The sequence below is a fragment of the Pygocentrus nattereri genome, chromosome 10, assembly GCF_015220715.1.
Source record: "Pygocentrus nattereri isolate fPygNat1 chromosome 10, fPygNat1.pri, whole genome shotgun sequence".
NCBI classification, from domain to species: domain Eukaryota; kingdom Metazoa; phylum Chordata; class Actinopteri; order Characiformes; family Serrasalmidae; genus Pygocentrus; species Pygocentrus nattereri.
In genome coordinates this window covers 31,987,975-32,010,360 of record NC_051220.1, presented here as the reverse complement: position 1 = coordinate 32,010,360, position 22,386 = coordinate 31,987,975, and the positions used below count along the sequence as shown (strand labels likewise).

The 22,386-nt window shown below is 38.2% G+C and overlaps 1 protein-coding gene across 8 annotated transcripts in view; it reads left to right on the top strand.

Annotated features, from left to right (window-relative positions):
* Window positions 1-19,289, top strand: part of LOC108423516 (unc-79 homolog, NALCN channel complex subunit) — a 53,149-nt gene extending 33,860 nt beyond the window's left edge. For 5 of the 8 annotated variants that reach the window (XM_037541943.1, XM_037541941.1, XM_017690877.2 and 2 more), the window contains 24 exons: window positions 293-594; window positions 748-930; window positions 1,450-1,615; window positions 1,712-1,861; window positions 3,072-4,334; window positions 5,277-5,378; window positions 6,613-6,738; window positions 7,432-7,534; window positions 7,948-8,088; window positions 8,309-8,347; window positions 8,823-8,935; window positions 9,033-9,118; window positions 10,118-10,291; window positions 10,408-10,476; window positions 10,571-10,681; window positions 13,499-13,603; window positions 13,691-13,768; window positions 14,300-14,389; window positions 15,003-15,178; window positions 15,505-15,688; window positions 16,151-16,354; window positions 16,734-16,811; window positions 18,393-18,434; window positions 18,539-19,289. In XM_037541943.1, coding sequence (XP_037397840.1) covers window positions 293-594; window positions 748-930; window positions 1,450-1,615; window positions 1,712-1,861; window positions 3,072-4,334; window positions 5,277-5,378; window positions 6,613-6,738; window positions 7,432-7,534; window positions 7,948-8,088; window positions 8,309-8,347; window positions 8,823-8,935; window positions 9,033-9,118; window positions 10,118-10,291; window positions 10,408-10,476; window positions 10,571-10,681; window positions 13,499-13,603; window positions 13,691-13,768; window positions 14,300-14,389; window positions 15,003-15,178; window positions 15,505-15,688; window positions 16,151-16,354; window positions 16,734-16,811; window positions 18,393-18,434; window positions 18,539-18,727 — 4,274 coding nt within the window. In that variant the 3' untranslated portion in view covers window positions 18,728-19,289. The remainder of the gene's footprint in view (window positions 1-292; window positions 595-747; window positions 931-1,449; window positions 1,616-1,711; window positions 1,862-3,071; window positions 4,335-5,276; window positions 5,379-6,612; window positions 6,739-7,431; window positions 7,535-7,947; window positions 8,089-8,308; window positions 8,348-8,822; window positions 8,936-9,032; window positions 9,119-10,117; window positions 10,292-10,407; window positions 10,477-10,570; window positions 10,682-13,498; window positions 13,604-13,690; window positions 13,769-14,299; window positions 14,390-15,002; window positions 15,179-15,504; window positions 15,689-16,150; window positions 16,355-16,733; window positions 16,812-18,392; window positions 18,435-18,538) is intronic. The other 3 variants (XM_017690878.2, XM_037541940.1, XM_037541942.1) reach the window with 3 other exon arrangements.
* Window positions 19,290-22,386: the final 3,097 nt, after the last annotated feature.

Here is a 22,386-nt window from a genome sequence, read left to right as displayed (position 1 = left end):
TCCACACTATTAATGTAGGTTTGTTTTTAATTTATTTAATTTTGTTTAACACCTTACCATCTGTTATGTTGGCGGTTTGAAGATTTGCCATGTTGATGGCACGTCCCACAGTTCAGAGCGGAGCTTCTTTCAGACATTTGCAGCAACAGTGTTAACCACTGAAGTGAACCATTTCTTCACCATAAAACAACTGCAACCTGCAGATGAAACGTCTTATGACTCAGCTCACATTCTGAAGCACTCCACTCTTTTTCAATAAGCTAGTGAATATGTTAACTTCCACTTTCTGCAGCCCACCTGCCTGGCCAGAGCTCTCCCCCAGAGGATGACTCCATCATCAAGGATCTTCTCCCAGAGGATGTAGGCATAGACCACCAGACTGTTCACCAGCTCATCATGGTGCTGATGAAGTTCATGGCGAAGGACAAGAGCAGTGCAGAGGCTGACATTGGCAGTGCCAAAGCCTTCAACACTGTGAAAAGGCACCTTTATGTGCTTTTAGGCTATGACCAGCAGATGGGATGTTTTATGATCGCCCCACAGAAGATGCGCTCATCCACATGCTTTAATGCATTCATTGCTGGCATTGCACAGGTGAGAGTCTTAAATGCTTAAATGAGACAGATGGTTCTACTTAACAAATCATGATGGTTGCACAACAACTCTGCAAATCAGCTAAATACATCCCTCAAATGAATAAAAATGCTCAACAGTTGCAGTAAAAGTATGTGTTTATGCATCTGTCAGGTAATGGACTACAACATCAGTTTGGGGAAGCAGATGTTGCCCCTTGTGGTGCAGGTGCTGAAGTACTGCACATGCCCTCAACTCAGACCAAACTTCCAGGAGGCTCCACGCTGCTCACTCTGGGCTCTGAGGCCACACATCCGTCAGATGTGGCTCAAAGCATTGTTGGTTATCCTCTATAAGGTACTCATTGCATAATTTTGGGAGTACGACATTGATTTAGTTTCCTTTTGTGATAATCAGTCTTGTTTCCTGCTAATATATTATTGATTATGTAGCTCTATTTCTTGACTAATCTGGAGTACCTTGACAGATGCTTTGTTTCCAAATGAGGTGCAATGAATAAGTGAATGACTGAAAATGAGTAGTTGAGCTCCCCCAAGTGGTAGAACTAAGTCTAGCTGAACAAGCATATAATTATATATGTATATATATGTGTGTGGACGAGAAGGCTGCAAATGAATTGCCCTCTGGGAACTAATAAAGTACTGTGAACTGTGAACTGTGAACTGTATATGTATATACATATATATATTCCCTTGTTTTTTTAAGCATATGTGACTTTTATTATCTTTCTACACCACTTTAAGCAAAAAAGCTCATTCCATATCTTGTTTCTCACATCATGAGCGGAAGTAAATTGTAGGTGAACAGTTACCAGGAGCACGTGTACAAATAACTGAAAAACATGCCTCATTGCAGTATCCGTACAGAGACATGGACATGATTAAAGAAGTTGTTCTGCATCTGATCCACATCACCATCAACACCTTGAATGCGCAGTACCACAGCTGCAGACCGCATGCCTCTGCTGGCCCACTCTACAGTGACAATTCAAACGTCAGCCGCTACAGTGAGAAAGAGAAAGGTACATTATAATTAACCATTAGAGTGAAGTATACAGCGGCAGTCATCGCAGCCAGTTTTGACATGTGTTTGTCTGTTGGCACGAATTGATTTGCAGAGGAGGATAGTGTGTTTGATGAATCAGACATCCATGACACTCCAACGGGAGCAGGCAGTAAAGAATCTCAGACGTTTTTTGCACGGCTAAAAAGGATTGGAGGCAGCAAATCCGTCAAGTATCAGCCTGTGGAGCTCAATGCTCAGAAAAGTAAGTATCTGCTCAGTTTCTTATTGTTATATAATTTCCTTTAACATGATTCAGTTGTTCTTGAAGAGTGCTTACCTGGTCCTGGAATACCCCTGTTCTTGGTGTTTTGCTAAATCAGATAATCTGGATTAGAAATCTGGAGTTAAGATCTTTGAAAAATGCATTTAGTTTGTTTGATTAATATATATATAATTATATATAATTATAAGTGTTATATAATTTATTCATGTTGAAATTATATTTATATCTATCTATATATATATATATATATATATATATATATATATATATATATATATATATATATATATAATTTCAACATGAATAAATTATATAACGCTGTAGTCGGAACAAAAGCTTGTATATCCATTTTTGTCATTTTTCATATAATTTGAAAATGCTTGTTGGTTTTTACTTTGTGTGGAAAATTCATGATGAATGGACCAAAAGAAATGGCCTAATATGAATTGTAAAAAAAATTGGTTCCATTTCCTTACAGTAAAACTATAGTAGGTATATACCTTCTACTGGTATTTTGGATGCAAGATTTTCTTCCAGCAGCAGCGATAAGATTAACATGCTTTTTTTTCATTTGTGTACTTTTGACAATAATTGATGATACTATTTGACCATTTGGAAAGAATACTCTATGTTTGGGTGATAAGGTGATATAATTGGATATTAGTGATGATTTCTGAAGTTTCTGTTTTATCTAAAAAAATGTACATGTAATGTTTTATTGCCATTCACTGTTAAAACAGTGGATCATTACAGATGATAAATAAGCTGTTATGCTACAGTAAAGCAAATTATCCATTGTCTTTGCTGCGGACTTTCCAGAGTAAAACACATCATCTGAGGAAAATTCTCAGCATTTTTTTTTGTGCAGCTTGATGGAAAACGCCTTGTTATTTCGGATATGAAGCACATATAAAACACAGTCTGAAGTTCACTCACTCATGCACAGTCTGAAGTTTCTCCACAAGGAGGAGCTATTTAAAAAGATGAAACAACTATGAACACACACTAGCAGGACTTAATGAATGCATGTTTGCTGTCACAACTTTCAAAAGAAGTGTAACAGTTCATGACCCAATGGTCAACAAGAGAATCTCATTTTTTAGATATCTCCCAGTCCTAGACTCAAGCAAATTCAATGTATTATTTTTGTTAGTGCACTGTAAAATTAACCTTTACATTCCTGTTTCAGGTGAGATTGAGCTGGCGGAGTACAGAGAGCCAGGCACGCTGCAGGACAGCATGCTGCACCCTGCAAGAGATGACAGCAGCAGCAAGAAGAAGCGACTGCAGGCCATGCACAAACAGAAGTCTCTGGATATCGCCAACACGGACTCCATCCTCTTCAACCTTGATGAACACCGTCGCAAGTCTTGCATTGACCGCTGTGACCTGCAGGGGCCCCCACCTCCACCCCCCTCGTCCTCTTGCTCTACGGCGAGGCAGTCACGTCGGGGAGACCGGTACGGCAAAGACTCATCTGACGGCTCCTCGGGCGCTGATCGCCGGGGGTCAAACCTGCATGCTGACAACATCAGGCCAGTTATTCCTGAGGTCCGTCTAAGCTGCATGGAGACGTTTGAGGATAAATCCACAGGGATTGACTTACCACTGGTTGTTTCTAGTGGACCTGGCAAAGAAGACGCTGACCTGATTGATTTGTCTTCAGATTGTGCATCTATACCAGAAAAGCGCTCCATTCTGTCTCTGTCTGACAGTGACTCCTTGGTGTTTGAGCCACTCCCACCACTACGCATTGTTGAAAGTGATGAAGACTTGTTTGAAGCACTTTCAAAGCCTCCAAGTGGCATGCAATATAAATCTGAGCATCCATCACCCTCATCTGCAAGCACTATTCTACGGTTATCTCCAGTTGTCCAAGTCAGTGTGGAAGATTGCTCCAAGGAGAAAAAGAATGTCTCAAGCAGCCCTGCCAAAGGAAGCCCTGTTCAGGCAGCTGAAAGCAGGCCACCTCCTCATATAACCCCTACTGCCTCCCTGGAGCTTCCAGACTCCACAAGCCACCCTGGACTGGAGAGCCCAATGACCTTGAAGCAGAAACGAGACCTCTTTAGAAAAACACCCCATGTGCCTGACACTTCAGTAGACGACGCAACTGAGGATAAAGTTGTAGGAGGAAGCCCCTCTGGAAGATCGGTGTTCCTTAACATCCCTGAAGACACACTGGACAGCCTGGACCCACTGAAACCCAAGAAAAGTGAAGGAAGCATTCAGGGTGAGGATGAAGATGATGCTGAAGATGATGATGACACAGGCGATGAGAGAGACAGTGATCCAAAGCCAGACGACGAGAGTGATGAAGCTGAATTTAAGATCCAGATTGTTCCGCGCCAGCGCAAACAGCGGAAGATAGCAGTCAGTGCCATCCAGAGGGAATACCTGGACATCTCCTTCAATACACTGGACAAGATGGGAGAACAGAGCACAGACTCAGGTATATTTATCGTCATATAGATGGCTAAGATTAGAAGTGTGTGTTTAACTTTTATATATGTTTCCATTTTTATGTAGTGTGGAATACTGTCCATTTTTATGTAGAAGTATATTACATAATGTAGTATATATCTGGTAATCAGAAGAAAGAAGAGAATTCATTTCAGTTGAGTTCTCTATGTTGAATATCTCTACATTATATTACACAAAATACTTCCCTTAATTTTTAAAAATGTCTGCATATTTTTATAGATTTAAATAAAATAATTTAGAATGGTTTGAGAATGTGAAGTGGTGCATTCTAGAGAAACTAGAATTAGAATATGCATGAAATGATATGCATTTTTTTACCACAGTTTTAAGATAACCTTTTAGCCTAAAATGTGTTTAATGCATTTATGATGGAAAGGTACATGAAGAGTTGTAAGGCACCCAAAAAAAACTTTTTTTTTCATGTTTGCCACTTTTTAACCATTACCAACATCACATATAAAAACTTGCAAGGGGTACAGTGGTCATTTTATATGTTGTGGGCATCACAAAATCTGGTTCCTATCATCACAATGGAAAAGATGTCCAAGTCAGTAGGTTTCTCTACAATGAACCATTCTATATCTAAACACTCAAATGACTTTTACATCTTGACATTTGAATTATGCAGATTTTCTCTTAACAAATTATGTAAAACTAGCACTTCTAAATGCATAAATATTAAAGAACTTTACAATAAAGATGGTCAATAAGCATCTGTAAGATATTTGAGTCATTTGTCCTTCAGAGTGACCTATAAAAGTTAGTGATCGCACATAACTAGCTGATCAAATTACCTTTCTGTGTAAATAGAAAGGTTACTAAAACAATACTTGACCACAGGCCAGAATATGAGGTCTACAAGTAGTGATGCACTAAATCTCTCCCATCACCCCCCTGCATTGCCTTGCAGATCACAAAGCCCTATCCAAACTGGAAAAGCCACGAGAATCGGCCTCAGCCCCTGCCCTCGAAGCCACAATCCCAGAAACAAGCAACCGCTCCTCAGTAACAAGTAGGAGCCAAAGACCTTCTTACTAATCATATCCATCACATGGTACTTCTAGCTCATAAAGCTGTCTTTAATCCATTAAGCAGACCATAAATCTGTAACCAGATCCACTCATCCTCACCCATAAACCTAAGCACATTTCCCCCTTCTTCAGTGTTCATAAATGAGTTTGCTCAATTTGAACTCACCAGAGTGAGGTAGAATTTTATATTGTTAGGCATAATTTATTTTACAGGTATCCAATACAATGTAACAGGAACTGGATTGTAACAACAGTGATCACAGGCTGAGAGATGCAATAAATATTCATGAAAACAGTGTTGTTCTAACATACTTATCAGTATTACTTTACAATACATGCATAAAAAGCGCCAGAAGGAACCATGAAATGTTAATCATACCTAAATATAAAAAATGTAAAGGTTTTCACACCATTTAATATTTTTTCATTCATTAGACTGAACAATATTAAATGGTTCTTTTAACAAAAAGCAGGACATACACTCACCGGCCACTTTATTAGGTACAACTCAACTGCTTGTTAACACAAATAGCTAATGAGCCAATCACATGGCCGCAACTCAATGCGTTTAGGCATGTAGAGGTGGTCAAGACAACTTGCTGAAGTGCAAACCGAGCATCAGAACGGGGAAGAAAGGTGATTTAAGTAACTTTGAACGTGGCATGGTTGTTGGTGCCAGACGGGCTGGTCTGAGTATTTCAGAAACTGCTGGTCTACTGGGATTTTCACGCACAACCATCTCTAGGGTTTACAGACAATGGTCCAAAAAAGAGAAAATATCCAGTGAGCGGCAGTTGTGTGTAAGAAAATGCCTTGTTGATGTGAGAGGTCAGAGGAGAATGGACAGACTGGTTCGAGATGATAGAAAGGCAACAGTAACTCAAATAACCAACCAAAATCTCTGAGGAATGTTTCCAACACTTTGTTGAAAGTATGCCACGAAAAATTAAGGCATTTCTGAAGGCAAAAGGGGGTCCAACCTTTTACCAGCAAGCACCTAATAAAGTGGCAGTTGAGTGTACATCTTATAAACATATAATACACTCTGTTTTTGTTTCAGAAAAATATTGCTGCAAATCAACGCTCGTTCAGAATTCTGTCGTGTCAGTGATTTCATCTTGTTGATCTCATGATCAAAGCCTGAATCAGTCAAAAGGCTTTAGGCCTCTGTTTAAATTCTCATGTTGTTTCATACTTCTCTGCTTCTATGTTCATGTCCCACAGCTCAGTACCGGCAGGTGAAGCGAGGCTCTCTGGGTGCTGTGACGATGAGTCAGCTGATGAAGCGACAGCTGGAGCATCAGTCCAGCGCTCCGCACAACATCAGCACATGGGATACAGGTCAGTCATTTAGCTTTCCTCATTAACACTGTTCAGAGTAAGAAGCTGAGATATTGCTAGGTAGTTGCTGTGGCATCCCAGGTGTTTGCAAGTGTGTTGCTAGGTGGTTGCTAAGGTATCCCAAATGGTTGCTAGGTTGTTGCTAGGCTGTTGCTCTGGTATCCCAAATAATTGCTAGGGTGTTTGCTTTGTGGTTGATTTGGTTTTGCTAGACAGTTGGTATGGTTTTCTTGATGGTTACTAAAGTGTTGCTACCTTGGTTACCTTGGTAATCCCAACTGGTTGCTATGGTGTTGCTAGGCCATTGCTCTGGTATCCTAGATGGTTGCTAGGGTGTTGCAAGGGCATTGTTATGTTATCCCACATATTTAATAGGGTGTTGCTAATGGCCTGTTATCAATGTGATATAAGCGAGGTGTACAAACTTTTACCCTTCATTTTTTGCAATAGGAAAAAAAATGTAATTTAATTATAATTGTACATAGGCCTTGCATCAAATTCAAGCTGAATACAAGCACTCCATTCCTGGTGTCAGTATCTTGAAAAATGCAGGACAAGTTCGCGGACAATTGTCAAAATCACGAATAAGGTTTCCCCTTTCATCAAATGTACACAACAATAATGAACACAAACCAGATGGGAAGTGCTTTAGGGAGTGTTCTTACTTACCTTTAAAGTTTTATTTTCCTCCAGGTCCAACAAAGACCAGCCTGCTGTCAGCTCCTAGCACAGTCAGCATGTATGTACCTGCACCAGAAGACTTCAGTGATGAGCAGCCTACCAATATGGCTGACAGGTAAAGTCATTTTATGCATTTGTGAGTTTGTATTTTGACTAAAATGAAAGAAAAAAAACAGACCACAAGATAAACATTTGTTGCTCCTCTGTTTAAGAACCATTTCATTTTAGTTACTGAGATTGAGGTTAGTGTTAGGTTTAGGATTAGGCAATTCTTATATAAAGAATTCACACAAATATATAATACATATGAAAATACTATTATATAGTAAGTACATATGTAGGTAGGACATAAGTATACATAATTAATAGCAATACTTTTTGTTAATTATATGATGCACATATTACAATGTAATACTTATGGGATATAATATTATGGGGTATATCATTATTGCAGGGGTAGTTGCATATATAATACATATTTACTTTATATATGGCCCTGTATGTGTATGTATGCTTGTATATGTGTAGGTGTCGTGATTGCGGGGCTGTATTAGAGGAGTATGATGAGGAGACCCTGGCTTTGGCTGTAGTCGTTCTCTCTATGTTTATCCACTTGAGTCCGGACCTGGCTGCTCCACTGCTGCTGGACATTATGCAGTCAGTCGGAAGGTAGAGTACAGCAGCAATGCTCTTCTCTGCACACTGCAGGCAGGATGTTGGTTTTTGGTATCACTTTCAGTGCTTACCAACACAGGAAAGGACACAAAGCCACAAAGCATAGAATTCAAAACATCAGCTGATAAGTGCATGCTGGCTCTTAATGTCATGTTATTCATGTCCAAAGGAAATCAGTGACTGAAATATGTTTAAAATGTGTTGTGTCATGCAGGTTGGCATCCAGTGCTAATTTCTCAGGCCAGGCTGAAAGGTATGTTATAATTGTCAGGTTATTATATGTATATGTATTATATGATTGTGGGGGCTGGTTACCATTAATGTTTAAATGTTGATTATTTATTTTTGTATGATTCAGATTTGTAATTTTTTTTATTGCTTTTTTGAAAAAAAATTGGTATAGTATGTAAACACTGCCAAACTTTCTGAATTGTTGAAGTTTATGAACAGTCAGAACAGACATCATTTATACATTTCCACAGTCTATGTAATTCTTTATATATATATATATATATATATATATATATATATATATAAAGAATTGCATAGAATGTGGAAATGTATAAATGATGTCTGTTCTGACTGTTCAAAAGCATATATATGTATATATATATATATATATATATATATATATATATATATATATATATATATATATAAATGTGTGTATATGTGTATGTCTTTGTTATTAAAACCCTGTACTTTTTACTCTGTGTGTATGTGTGTAGCATGCTGATCCCTGGCAATGCTGCAGGTGTAGCTAAGCAGTTCCTGCGCTGTGTGCTCCACCAGCTCGCACCCAACGGCATCCTCCCACAGTTATTTCAGAGCAACATCAAAGGTATCCAAAACCTGCTCAACCATACTCACTCAACACACACACACACACACACACACACAAATGTGGAACACCAGTTAATAATGCTTTTCCCTTTCAGATGGAAGTTTCCTTCGCACACTGGCCACATCTCTCATTGATTTCAATGAGCTGAGCTCTGTAGCAGCATTAAGTCAGCTTCTTGAGGTAGGACTTAAATGAGCTTATTGATGCTTTTTGTAGGTGCATTTTGTATTGGGTACAAAAAAATACACTGCACTCATTACAGTGAAGATGTTCTCCAGCAGATGGCACTCTTGTCAAAGAATTGAAAGCTTTAGTGTTTCCAAGGACTGCAAGACATTCTGCAAGAATGTCAACATTTCTAGTTATAGTAATAATTTACTCAAAAATTATTATATTTCATTTGTGTTTGATTTCTGAAACGTTATTGTCAAATTCTTATAACAAAACCTTGTACCTCAGAAATGGTATCTGGAAAACAAACGTAACTTTAAATCACATTAATCTAGCAATAATTTTATTATGTAAATTTGAACCACTTGTATTGGCCCATTGTTAATAATTCACATAATGTAATGAACAACTAAGATTTTCAGTAACAAAAAATAAAAACAGAAAAAAATATATGCTAAAGACACGCAGAGTGTATAAGCAGACCACTGGGATGTAAACACTGGCTGTAAACAAAGTCATTCAGAACAGAACAAAATGTGGCATTCCAGAGAAGTGGACTGAGTCAGAGTAGTTCACGGTGATGACAGGAGCCAGACATCCGAAGTGTTTAATGCTTCTAAAACAGAAAGCCATTCCACCAAATTGTTGTGAATACATTGTCTGATGCCTGATAGATTGTTTATGATGGCTTTGTGATAATGTTTCAGCCTTAAACAATTTTTAAAGCCATTTTAGCAGAGGGGTACAGTGTATAGCAAAGCAAAATAGTACCCAAAGGAAACCCTCAGATATCAATAAAAACTGTTCACTGGGAGTTTGGATAGACTGTAAAATGGCTACATCTACAAGAGAGACATCACAGCCCCTAGTTCCTAATACCACCACTGGGAAAAAATCAGAGTTAACAAATTTCCCTACAATAAACTGTTTGGCCCCTTTTGAATTTAATTATTAAATTCTAGTAAAATTCCCCTGTAATCTCAAACACAATGTGTGCTGTTCTATTAGGGTTTAAACAATAAGAAGAATTTGCCTGCTGGGGGCACAATGCTCCACTGCTTGGACAATATTGCCTCCTTTATGGAGGCTCTTCCCATGGACTCCCCTAGTAACCTTTGGACAACCATCTGTAACCAGTTCCAAACCTTTCTGACCAAGCTTCCTGCTGTATTGCCTCTGAAGGTATTAAAGTTACTTTCCTGTTTGTTTTTGACTGCTATACCAGTTAAATATTATTCCCGATGTGGTTGTTACCCCATGTGCACTGTTCAAACTCTCAATTTAATTCTTCTGTTAAGTATCCACTGGACTCCAGCTTGAGAATCATCATCTGTTTGCTGAAGATTCCAACCGCTAATGCAACTAGAGTAAGTTCATTTAAGTTGATGGAGCTGAAGAACTGAAAACTATGTTAAAGGTGAATTTTGGAGACTGAAACATTTCTGTGACTATCCTTGCTAGAGTTTACTGGAACCTTCTTCTAAGCTGCTGAGTTTTGTTATCCAGTATGGAGTTTTCAGCCTCTCTTATCTTGTGGAACTGTGCGGCCTGTGCTACAAGACCTTCAGTAAGGTGAGTATGATGAATGTTGTTGATGATTGATTTTAAAGTGTGTAGAACACACAAGAATAATCAATACTGATATTGTGCCTGGTTTTCTTGTGGTACTGTATAAGTGGGTATGTTGATTTATTTATGAAGTATACTGTAATGGATAATAATATCCCATGAGGGTATAACTTTGACATCCATCTGTGTTGGGCTGAATGTTTAACTACTCTGCATGCTGAATATACCAAAAAATAGTTTCCCTTTACTCCATAAGTAGTCAGTCAGAAAAAAATGCCTTTTTTGCATTTGAGGTACAAGTATATCGTAACTAATAAACAATGGATGCTCACACCCATCAAACTGCACTGTAAAAACTGCATCGTCACACGCTTGCCTCAAACTGTGTGAAGTTGTAATGTCACATAGACTTACTTTGTGATTTCTGGAGGAGAATGGAATTGGTTGACACAGTATCAGTTTTGGGGAACTCTCACAAAATTTAACATGAAAATGATTGCCCTCTTGACCAACATCCATCTTTTTTATCAGGAGCTTTGAGCATTATGGTCTGTTAAGGTGGATGTATTAGAAACGCTTTAAAGAGATTGTTTATTAGTAGAAATGGCAGTCTATATGCTGATATATAATATGAAAGCCAACGATAATTAATGCTAGCTAGCTAACAAGAACTAAATACAGAGTTGCGTCCTGATGTGGGTGAGGTTGGTTGGTAGATTAATTTTGGGAGTGGTTGGCACATGTTTCAGCATGCCCAAGTGTAGGACTATTGTCATAAATTAATGTTATTTTGTATTATACACTGAACACATATTAAATATCCTAACTGACACACTAGAATGCAAAACTACATTACATTTGTAACAAATTATTCTTACCTTTAAGCTTTAGGCCGTTTCATAAGTGAGCAAATCTCAAGATGAAAAAGACAAAACTTTGAACCCAACCCATTTATATATTACACATTGATGTCTTATTTGAAATGATAAAACATTGTATTGTTGTTTTTCAACATGTTTTTCAATACAAGCAAATGATGATGGAATGAAAATTCATAGCAGATAATGTTATTCTTTTGTCACTGACTGTTTTTACATAGCACAGATTATTCCAATTTGTTGCTTTATTCTCTAAAACTATAGCTTTTTAACATTGTGCCAACTACGTTGGGGCTGTATGGCACAAAGGCACAATTTGAATTTCGTCAGACGTAAGATGTTCAGCTTTCATTTGCTACTAGTATGGTAATGCTAATGTATGGTATGTCTGGAATATAGGTCAAGAGTGAAAACCCTGCTTTTGCCTTCTGTTATCTACAAAACTGGACAAATGTGTATAAAAGAATAGTAGCAGCCAAGAGCAGCAATTGAAGACTGAATTTTGTGCATATACTTGCATGTACAAACTTTAAATGTTTAATATGTCTTGACTCCATTTGAGAAAAGTATCTTTTTTTTTACCAACCGTACGTTAAAAGGTTTCTCAAACCAGAGGAAGTGGTCAACTGATGAGCCTTCCATTCGCACAGCTTATCTTGAGGCAAATACACCACAGAGCTGCACCACTCCATTCACTGAATATAAATCCTCTCTTCCTCTCCTCTTTGTGAAATATGGCCTTCCTCTCGCTTTCTTGCTGCCTACCACTTCAAGAAGAATTCAATCGGGCTGTATTGATTTTCATATTTTAGAATGCTGGTTTAGAGGCACAGGAGACACATCTGCCCCAGAGAGCTGCTGATGATATGATAAGTGAGGCCCTGCAGTAATTTCTAGTGGGTGTGAAGAGTTGTCCTTCAGATGGATCTCTGTAGCTTCCCACCTGTCAGCACTATGAGTTTATGCTCTCAGTATATCGATTTGTCTTGGACATGTTCTCTCTCGATTGCACAGCATTCATTTTTCATACGATGGGGGAATAGACTTCATTCTGAATGATTCAGCATCATAAATGTGTCAGGTTCGGTTGGCTACTCCAGTGTCACCTTGTATGTGAAGCTCTGGGACAGTGATAGACTGTGTGAGGGTTGTTTTAATAGTAAGTACTATGAGATAGAGGCCAGTTAATGTGAAGAAGTTACCATCTGTTCCATAGATGAAGACAGAAATCAGGCTATGTAAATTGGCTAATAGAAACTAGTTGTCTAGCCAAATAATACTAACCCTTTGACACTGAAGCAAACACAGCTATTTCTGTCTTTAAATGTTTCTCCTTCAATAATCTGATTTCAAAGTGTTGTTGTTGCATCCATTATATGTAAAAAACAGGGCCTAACAAAGCTGAAACTTGTGTTTGTGTCCCAAACTGCCACTCAAAGGTTTAGAGGACATTGTTTCTTATAAACTATTTGAGCAAACTCAGACATCCAGTTTTGCAGTGTGGCATCCCAAATTGACCTCGGTAAGCATAACAGAAATAGTGATTACAGTTGGGTTCTCCTCCGTCCCTGCCTTTGACCCGATGGGACTAAAACTGCTGACACAAAGACACAGATCTTGTTGCTGTGAGAAAAAGAGAGGGAGAGAGAGCAGTTGAGATGGTTTTTATCTGAGCTGGGACTGTGGCAGAAGAGCTGGGCTGCCAGCCATTCTAATCCTTTGGTCTTCAGCCTGGAATATGGATAGACGACATTACACTGAGCCGGACAGTGAGGGGAAGAGATAATTAGGGCGAAACAGACAGACAGTCATGGAGAATAGACTGACAGGGATAGGAGGACACAGTTAATAATCCTTAAAACAAATTTAAAAAGGCAAACACTCAAAAGACATCGAGCTAACAGAGGCAAAGATTTAAAAAGTCTCTTCTTTTCTCCTGCAGGAAAGGGACAAGTTCTATATGTCCCGCATTGTCGTTCTGGAGTTACTACAAGCTTTGAAGTTCAAGTCTCCAATTCCTGACACTAATCTACTACTACTGGTCCAGGTAATTTGTGTGGTGATCTAGTTTAGAGGTGAGATATAGAGACAGATGTACAATAATGCTGCCTCTCTATTTTCTGCTTTCAATAAGTTTGTATGTGCCGACATCGGAACCCGGCTATCTGAGTCCACCATTCTGCAAAAGCACATGATCTCATCTTTACCTGGGGTGAGTGCTTTGTACATTACTTTAAATGGAAATAGATACATAAATATACACATTTCTCCCAAATGTGGTAAAACAGCCAAGACATATTTTGTGTCTGACATTGACGTCTTTAGTTTTACACTAGAGCTAAGAAGCTAATGTACAGTTGTATGCAATGGTTTGGGCACCCCTGATAAAATTACATTTTGTTGATTTTCTAGATAAGTTACACATTTCTGCACATTTAAATGCACAATTATTGTTTTTAATTTGGCCTGTGCAAATGGCACATTTTATAGGGATGTGTTAACTTATTGTCACTTCGAAAATCAAAAAACATGTAACTTGACAAGGGGTGTTAAAACTTTTGCTTACAACTGTATCTAACTGTAGAGTAAGCTGTAGTCCAATATAATGCAATATAGTGCCTATATCACAAGTATATATCAACCATACACATTTTTTTCTTTTTTTTTCTTTTATCATTTGATTATATTACAGCAACTGAGTGCTGTTTTTTTACATAGCTCATCCTTTTCTGTTCTCTCTCAGTGCACAACAGCGGCCATGGAGTGTTTGAGGCAGTACCTCAGTGAGCTGCTGGACTTCATTGCGGACATGCATACACTGACCAAATTAAAGGTTCAGTATACAACAATCAGTGTGTTATGTGGGACCAGAGTTCAGACGAGTGCAGATCTTGAAAAAGGTCAGATTTAATCTTAACCAGAGGGAAAGCCAGAATCGTAGTCAAAACACAGTTCAGGAAGTCAAAACACTGATCAATCAATATAGGTGACAGTACCAAAAGGACAAGGGAAAAACTCAAAAAAATGTCAAGGCAATGCAATGGTCAAAAAACACAAGAAGGCAAACATAAAAAAAACACTCAGTAGATCACAGGGATACAATACTTCTCAACAATATTATTCTAAGCCTATCTATGCATGACACAGTGTTGTACCACAAAAATAAATGCATTTTTAAAAAGTTATTTGTATGTTCATGTTAGGAGTTGTAAGTGGAAATTCTTGCTAGAAAAACTAAAGCATAAACTAGCATAGCTGGTCACTGGCAAAACCAGCATATGTTGTGTTTGAGTGCTGGCATGCTAGTCAACCAGTATGACCATGCTGGGTGACCAGCTAAATCAGCACCAGACCAGCATAAACCAGCACAAACCGGCTTAGAGCAGAATGGAATTTGTACTGGTTTGGTTTTTACAGCAGGGATATGCTTTCTTTCCCTCCTGTAGAGTCATATGAAGGCCTGCTGTCAGCCCCTCCATGAGGATACTTTTGGCGGAAATCTGAAAGTGGGATTGGCCCAGGTTGCTGCCATGGAGATCAGTAAAAGCAATCACCGTGACAACAAGGCAGTGATTCGCTACCTACCATGGCTCTACCACCCTCCCTCTGCTATGCAACAGGGGTAAGAGCATACATATGAAAATTAATTATTTGGAAATATGACAGAAAACCGTTACAACAGCTACAATCTATTTTGAAGCATTTTCAAAATGTTGCTGATTTGACCTAATTTCCCGAACTTCCCATATACCTTCCTGATTAAAAGAGCATCCTCCCCACAAATAGAGAAGAAAAAGACCTCAGTTCATACCAAGGTCATGCTATTTGTGCTTTAAAGTCATACTTTATAGCCATATAACTAAAAGCTACCTAGTCAGTAAATTTTTTATATAGTAAATAATGCCACTCATTTTATGTATGTTAATTGTTTTTCTCTTTGTTCCTCAGGCCCAAAGAGTTCATTGAATGTGTGTCCCACATCCGCCAGCTCTCCTGGCTTCTGCTGGGCTCTCTTACCCACTGTGCTTTGTATCAGGGCTCTACGTCTTGTATGCCCATTCCACTGGACGCTGGCTCTCATATAGCAGATCACCTCATTGTAATTCTCATTGGCTTCCCAGAGCAATCCAAGGTATGGCGCTCCTTCAGTCTACTGTTTAAAAGTGCATATGCAACAGCATACGAACAAATACACAAATTAACTAAAGTGAAAATCAATATTGTCCATCAAGTTTCATTTGCTATTTACTGATTAAGACAATTTGTAGCCATAATTTGTGGTATAAACGACTTTCTAAAAACTTTGGGTTTAGCTAGTGGAACTCTATAGCAACAGGCTGATGGCACCAACTGAAAGGAACACTAAAGGGAATGTCTTGGATCCTGTATTATGGCATTGCTAATCTTCTTTGTCTTCTTCTTTTTTTTTTTTTTTTACTGAAAAAGGATATAATTGGTAACTGAAATCATTTTAGGTCCGGTCAGCACCTAATATTCCATAATAATTTCCATAGCAGGTTTTTTTTCAGTGTTTGTGCTGCTGAAGTTTATCAATTAGAGACTGGAACATTGACATTCCTGTTCTCTTCTTTAGACGTCAGTGCTCCACATGTGCTCCCTGTTCCACGCCTTCATGTTTGCTCAGCTGTGGACCATCTACTGTGAGCAGGCTGCTGCAGCCCCAGCCGGACAGAACCAGAACCAGAATGAGTTCTCATCTGGAGCCATCCTTACAGGCCTGGAGTTCTGGAGTCGCGTCACGCCCAGCATCCTCCAGCTCATGGCACACAACAAAGTAGTAAGACCCTGTTCACTAAGATGTTTTTTTAAGTTCACCATGTATGTTCAGCTTGTTCTTTGCATTGTGGCTTTTTACAAGCATGTTTTTGTGTTGTTTGAATCTATGCTGCAATTTGGATTGCACTGCATGTCTTTAACATCATTTGAGGCTGAGTCATGAGGGGAGACATCTGCTACTATGTGGTGTATGTGGCATCGAAGTACAGCTGACAAATGATTCAGGCTTTGTAATTTGATCAATATTTGATCTGAAGACACTTTCACACTATTTGTCTCTAGCTGTGTTGTGCAAATAATTAAATGATCAGTAGCATGATGTTATTTTATGAATCACGAATGACAACTGTTCAGAGAGGCTGTGTTTTTCTTCCCTTTAGATGGTGGAGATGGTGTGTTTGCATGTCATCAGTCTGATGGAAGCATTACAAGAATGTAATTCAACCATTTTTGTAAAAGTAAGTTTGAGATTTGTTAGCTGCTAGTCTGGTCAGAAATGCCTTTGGAACTGAAAATGAATCAAAATAATGCATTGAATTTACTTGATATAAATGTGTACATCATTTCTTTTGTTTATTTAAATTTGGCAATAATCATGTTCATGCACTTAATTTACTTTAACACATTACCTTAATGCACTGTATTTACTGTAATCATGTGGAAATTATCAGATTGTTGATATGTGCTGTGGTAACCGATTTAGTTACAGTATTAGCTCCTTTGGGGCTCAGGGCTTTTGGCACAGTGGAATAAAAATACAGCATGTGCTTAAACAGTGCATGATTACTGCAGATTGTAAAAATATAAAAATAAAATATAAATCTCTTTAATATATTTAATATAAATCTCTTTAAAATCATTAAAAAGTTCAAAATGTTTCATTATTTTGGGGTGCTGCAGGAGATAGCCCCACTTTCTGCATCCCTGCATGGCTTTAGCATGTACAGGATGATGTATCAATCTGCATATGGTTAGAAGAAATAAAATGGAACAGCAGGCAGTTCATTTTTTATTGCATGCAGAATATATAGTATGTATTATATGTGAAAGTAAGGTCTCCATCAAGCTATTTGTTAATGATTACACTTCATTTTCTTAACCTTTGACGAAAGACAAATGTAACACTAATGCTGCTTATTCAGTGAAACTCAGTTGAACAACTTTTAGTCAACTTTGTGAAAATATAACTAATGAATAATTATGGGGCAATATGATAAAGGGAGCTTGTCTTGGGGATTTCTTAACCCAAAGCTCTCAGTTTCACTTATCTCAAAAAACAAATATACTGTTCTATGTAGAAAATGATAGAGGGCCACTGTTGTTCTGTTTATGTCGTAGCTGGCAGCTCACTGTCTTTTTGCCTTTAGCCTTTAATGGGTAGTTCACTGGTGTTGAGCAGAGTGTTAGACAAAATGGCACTTTTCAGCGCTCACTTTTCTTCCTTTTCCATTTTCCTTTCATTATTCTTTATAAATTAGTTTAACAAATTATTTAAATTAAGCACAGTTTTAGCAACAACATTTCAACAAAGTCATTTTATATTGGGCCTAGTCATTAATTTATTTTTCTCGTAGTTGTTGGTAATATTTGTCTGGGTTCATTGTCCAAAATAAAATACTATGTGAATTTCAAATCTGTTACATGAGATTAAAAGCTAATTAGACTTTGTATTCAGAACCTGTGTTTGTTTTAATGCATAGATCCCTTTTATCCAATGATCAACTCACCCCAAACATTTTACAGGGCAATAAGTCCCAGGAATACAGTGATCCAGGTGAAATTTCAGAATATAGATTAGACCATAGACATTCAGTAAATGTGTCAATTAGATTTGATAATTAGGATGAGGGGAAAATATTACCCTGGGTCGCTCCCCGAAGTTACCCTATACCATGGATAATAGTATAATATAAATAATAAAGTAAATTCAGTGCATTACATCTTTCAGTGTGTATGGTCAGTTTTGTCTGTTAAATTCTTCTTATCTCTGAGATGCCTGAAACTATAATTAAACTGTCATCAACTTTACCTTTTTTCAGTTAATTCCTATGTGGCTGCCAATGATTCAGTCCAACTTAAATGTAAGTATTCTGTCTGTCACACAATGCAATATAAATGGATCTGTCCAGACTCACGATAACAACAATTTCCAAGTGAGCTGATTGACTCTTGTGTTGATTCGTAGCACCTATCTGCGGGTCTCCAGCTGCGACTGCAGGCGATCCAAAACCGAGTGAATTACCAGTGCCTCCAGGGGTCTGGTTCTGGCTCCTTTCCCTTTGCCCTGCGCAAGTGGCTGCAGTGTACTCAGTTTAAAATGGCTCAAGTGGAGATCCAGTCGTCTGAGGCCGCCTCCCAGTTTTACCCCATGTGATGTGCAGCGCAGTCCTATAGGAGCTTCTGCAAGACCCGTACATATCCATCCTCTGCTCCAGCCAGCATACTGACTCCAAATGTAGTTGTTTTTAGCAGCTCTGCTTTTGTATCTATGGACTGAATTGTACTACACTCTGTGGGTTTTGGCAACAGCAAACATACACTTACTAATACAGGCTAACTGTGTATACCTTAATAGAGGTCTTATGTTCGCATGCAACTATCATGATCATGCATAAAGGAAGTGAGGTAGTCATTATGAAACACTGACACTGAATAATAAGGTGTCAAAACAGCAGAACGTGGTACAAACAGATGCAGGAGTCTTCCTACTGCGTGAGTGCGTGTGTGCATGTATGTGTGTGTGTATGTTTCTCAGCCACAGTACAGCAAGGTGTGAAAATCACTCGATATAATGTGTACACCTGCCATATGTATTAACAGAAGATGCAAGAAAAGTGTTAAATCTAGAGGGCTTATAAAGATGAGTAATATATTTGTATGTGTATATTATGTTTACTCATTTCAAGAAAAAAATAAACAGAATAAGTTTTCTTTAATGTACAGTGTGACCATTTTATGATGGCTCATCAAACTATTTGCTTAAAACTTTGCCTTAAAGAGGTATTTAAATAAATATTGATACAGAAACTACTGTAACCTTTACAGAGGAAAATATGTGGCTGCCAAAATAACATAAACCAAAGCTAATAGCCTACCTCAAATCTAATTGGCCTTTGGATTTCCAGTATCCTCCTCCTCCTTCACTTTCGGGCTCCAAGATCAGATATATTGCCTCTATGCATCCACCCTAGCACAAATCAATCAGACCACAAACCAGGTCCAGGCAGCCGTGTAACTCAATAAAGCCTGACCAATAGACAATGGAGGTAAACAAGCCTGGTGAAATGGGAGAATAGTGGCCATTTTCACTCATTAATCAGTTCTCCCTTCTCAGAAATGCAGCAAACTCAATTACGGATGCACTCAACCAAGTTTAAAGTGATGAAGTGTTCTGGCCAGGTCTCATTAGGTTATAGATACACATTGACCTTTTCAAGCCTACTTTCTTTCTGCCATACATTTTCAAGTGTTATTTCCCCCCCCTGTGATGTTTGTGAGGTTTTTATGTACCAAAATCTTAATTTTTACATTACCATTTTACAACCTCTCTTTATCCCTTAAAACAAAATTTTTACAACTGATGTATGTAAATTAGATCTTTACTAAAAGGCTGTCCTATATTGTGTCCACAGTTTCAACTGAAACACTCCTTATAACTTGAAAGTGAACAGGCAGGGCTATTCTGCTGTAGGCATAATATGGCGCTTATACTGCTGAATGAGGTGAGAGAAGACTTTTCTTAAAATAAGATAATCCTTTATTAGTCCCACAATGTGGAAATTCTCAGTGTCTATTAGCTGGTCTATTGTTCCACTTTCTAAATAACATATTAATTATATATTAAGTTAGATTTTGTTGAACTATAAAATAAAATTCTAGGGAAAAGTGCCATTATTGTACTACAAGAGTTATGTTGCCTACACATTTAACCCTCATATCAGCATATACTGCAACCCTGGCAACACACCCTGCCCTCAAGCAAATCAGAGGATGAGGCACCCTTCCCATCGACCTCTAAGCCCAGCTCATCAAAGAGACCCTATCCTGCAGCGTGTGTGTGTGTGTGTGTGTGTGCATGCAATCAACTCCCCATGCTCAGATGCAGCATCTGCCAGACGCCTGCCATGGTCGTTTGAACTCAGAGCCCTTTCAAATATCTCACTCATTAAAAGCTGCTTATATAATCAGTCTCAGGAACACTGGCTCTCCTCTTGCCTGATCCTGCCTTACACCACTGCCTGCCTCTCTACATTCCAAGCAGCGTGTGGAGAGATGACCTGATGAGTGGGCAGCTAGAAGTCTGTAATTAAAGCTGACCAGAGGATTCTACGAATCCTCAAGTAAGGTGTGGATGGAAAGGTCAAAGTGTTTTAGGCTGATGAAGGTCACTACCATCTGGCTACTGACAAGCTGCTCCTTATTCTGTTTCTCAAATGAACATTGTTGGTTGAGTACACATACCATTGTGCAGTGCTGGAGTTAACACTACACACTGGGACTGTTAGGGTTTATAACATGATTAAATACTTACCATATTTTATATAATTTGCACGTAGTTATGTTTGCCATTGGCGACAAAGATCAGCATGTTTTAGATGCTGGTATGTTGATCAACAGCAGTGGAAGTTATAATATTTATCACTAGCTAACTCAACATATGTTGTGTTTTGGATGCTGGCATGCTGGTCAGCCAACATGACCGCACTGGGTGAGCAGCAACAGATTAGAATCGGAGCAGCATAAACCATCTTAGACCAGCATAAATGGAAGCTGTTATGTTTTTTCCAGCAGGGCCTACAAAATTGGTTCATCTGGTGTCATAGATGCTGTTGCATTGGCTGACATCACTCACATGGTTACCAACGTTGTCACAAATGAAAAAAGTAAATTATAATGTAAATTAATTGCAATAAACATCACTATGTGATGAAATGTGTGACTAGCACATGACTGTATCTGTAAACAAAAAAATCTGTAAATGACTGGAATATTACAGACCAAAATTCACAAGGTGGCCTACAACAATGGAGGTATGCTGTCCAGTCAAGATTGTTGATGCTGTATTGATACTATGGTAGAAGTCTTGGCATCCACCCATACATAATTCAGTTGTCAGTTCTTGACAAAAATCTTGACAAAATAATTGTTATCACAATTATTATTTCAAAAGAAAAACAGCATATTTTGTCATGTTACATATTTTAGGTGATTTTATAAAAGCTCCACTTTGTATTGTGCCTAAATACATCTCATGCCAGTGGTAAAAACACAGTAATGCACAGCGTGTTTCTAGTCTGGCTTATTGCTTTAAACCTGTATGGCAGCACAAACCCATGTCTGATATACAGGACTATTTGTAAAGCCAAGACAATCTTAAAATAAGACTGAATCAATTATTAACTTCCCCTGATTCAAAAGCCAAATCTTCACCTTTGGATGATGAATTTTGAGCACATACATTAGCTACAACACATAGGCTTGGCCATAGATATAATAAGACATTAATTTTAATTAATTAATCAGGCTTTGCATAGACTCAGGTTCAGAAAAAATATATGTTTCTGTTACTTTCCAAAGTATGAAAACTATTTTATAGTTAAGAATGGAAATCTGCCATGTGATGCAGTTAATTGTCTTAAATCATGGACATATCCTTTACAAAGCTATGCCTTTTCTCCCCACAGCAGTCAAGATGCCACAGCAGAAAATTTGCCACTGCAAGGAGCTTTCCTGACTTACATACAGCCCAGCCCCTTCCAACCCATACAAGCTTGTCAGATCAGTTTTTTTCCTTAGCCATTTAGAGTGCTGCAGGCCAGACAATGCATGAATGTTTAAATTGCTCAGAGTGCCACATGATATTATCCTCAAGTGGCACATTTACAGCAGAGAGGGAGGTTTCTTAGACATATTACTCTCATCCACACTACCATTCATTCATGTTTCTTTAATTCTTGTTCTGGATGCTTATAGGAGACAAATGATGCTTTTTTACCTTATTATTTGTAAACTTCTATTTGTACATTATGGGAT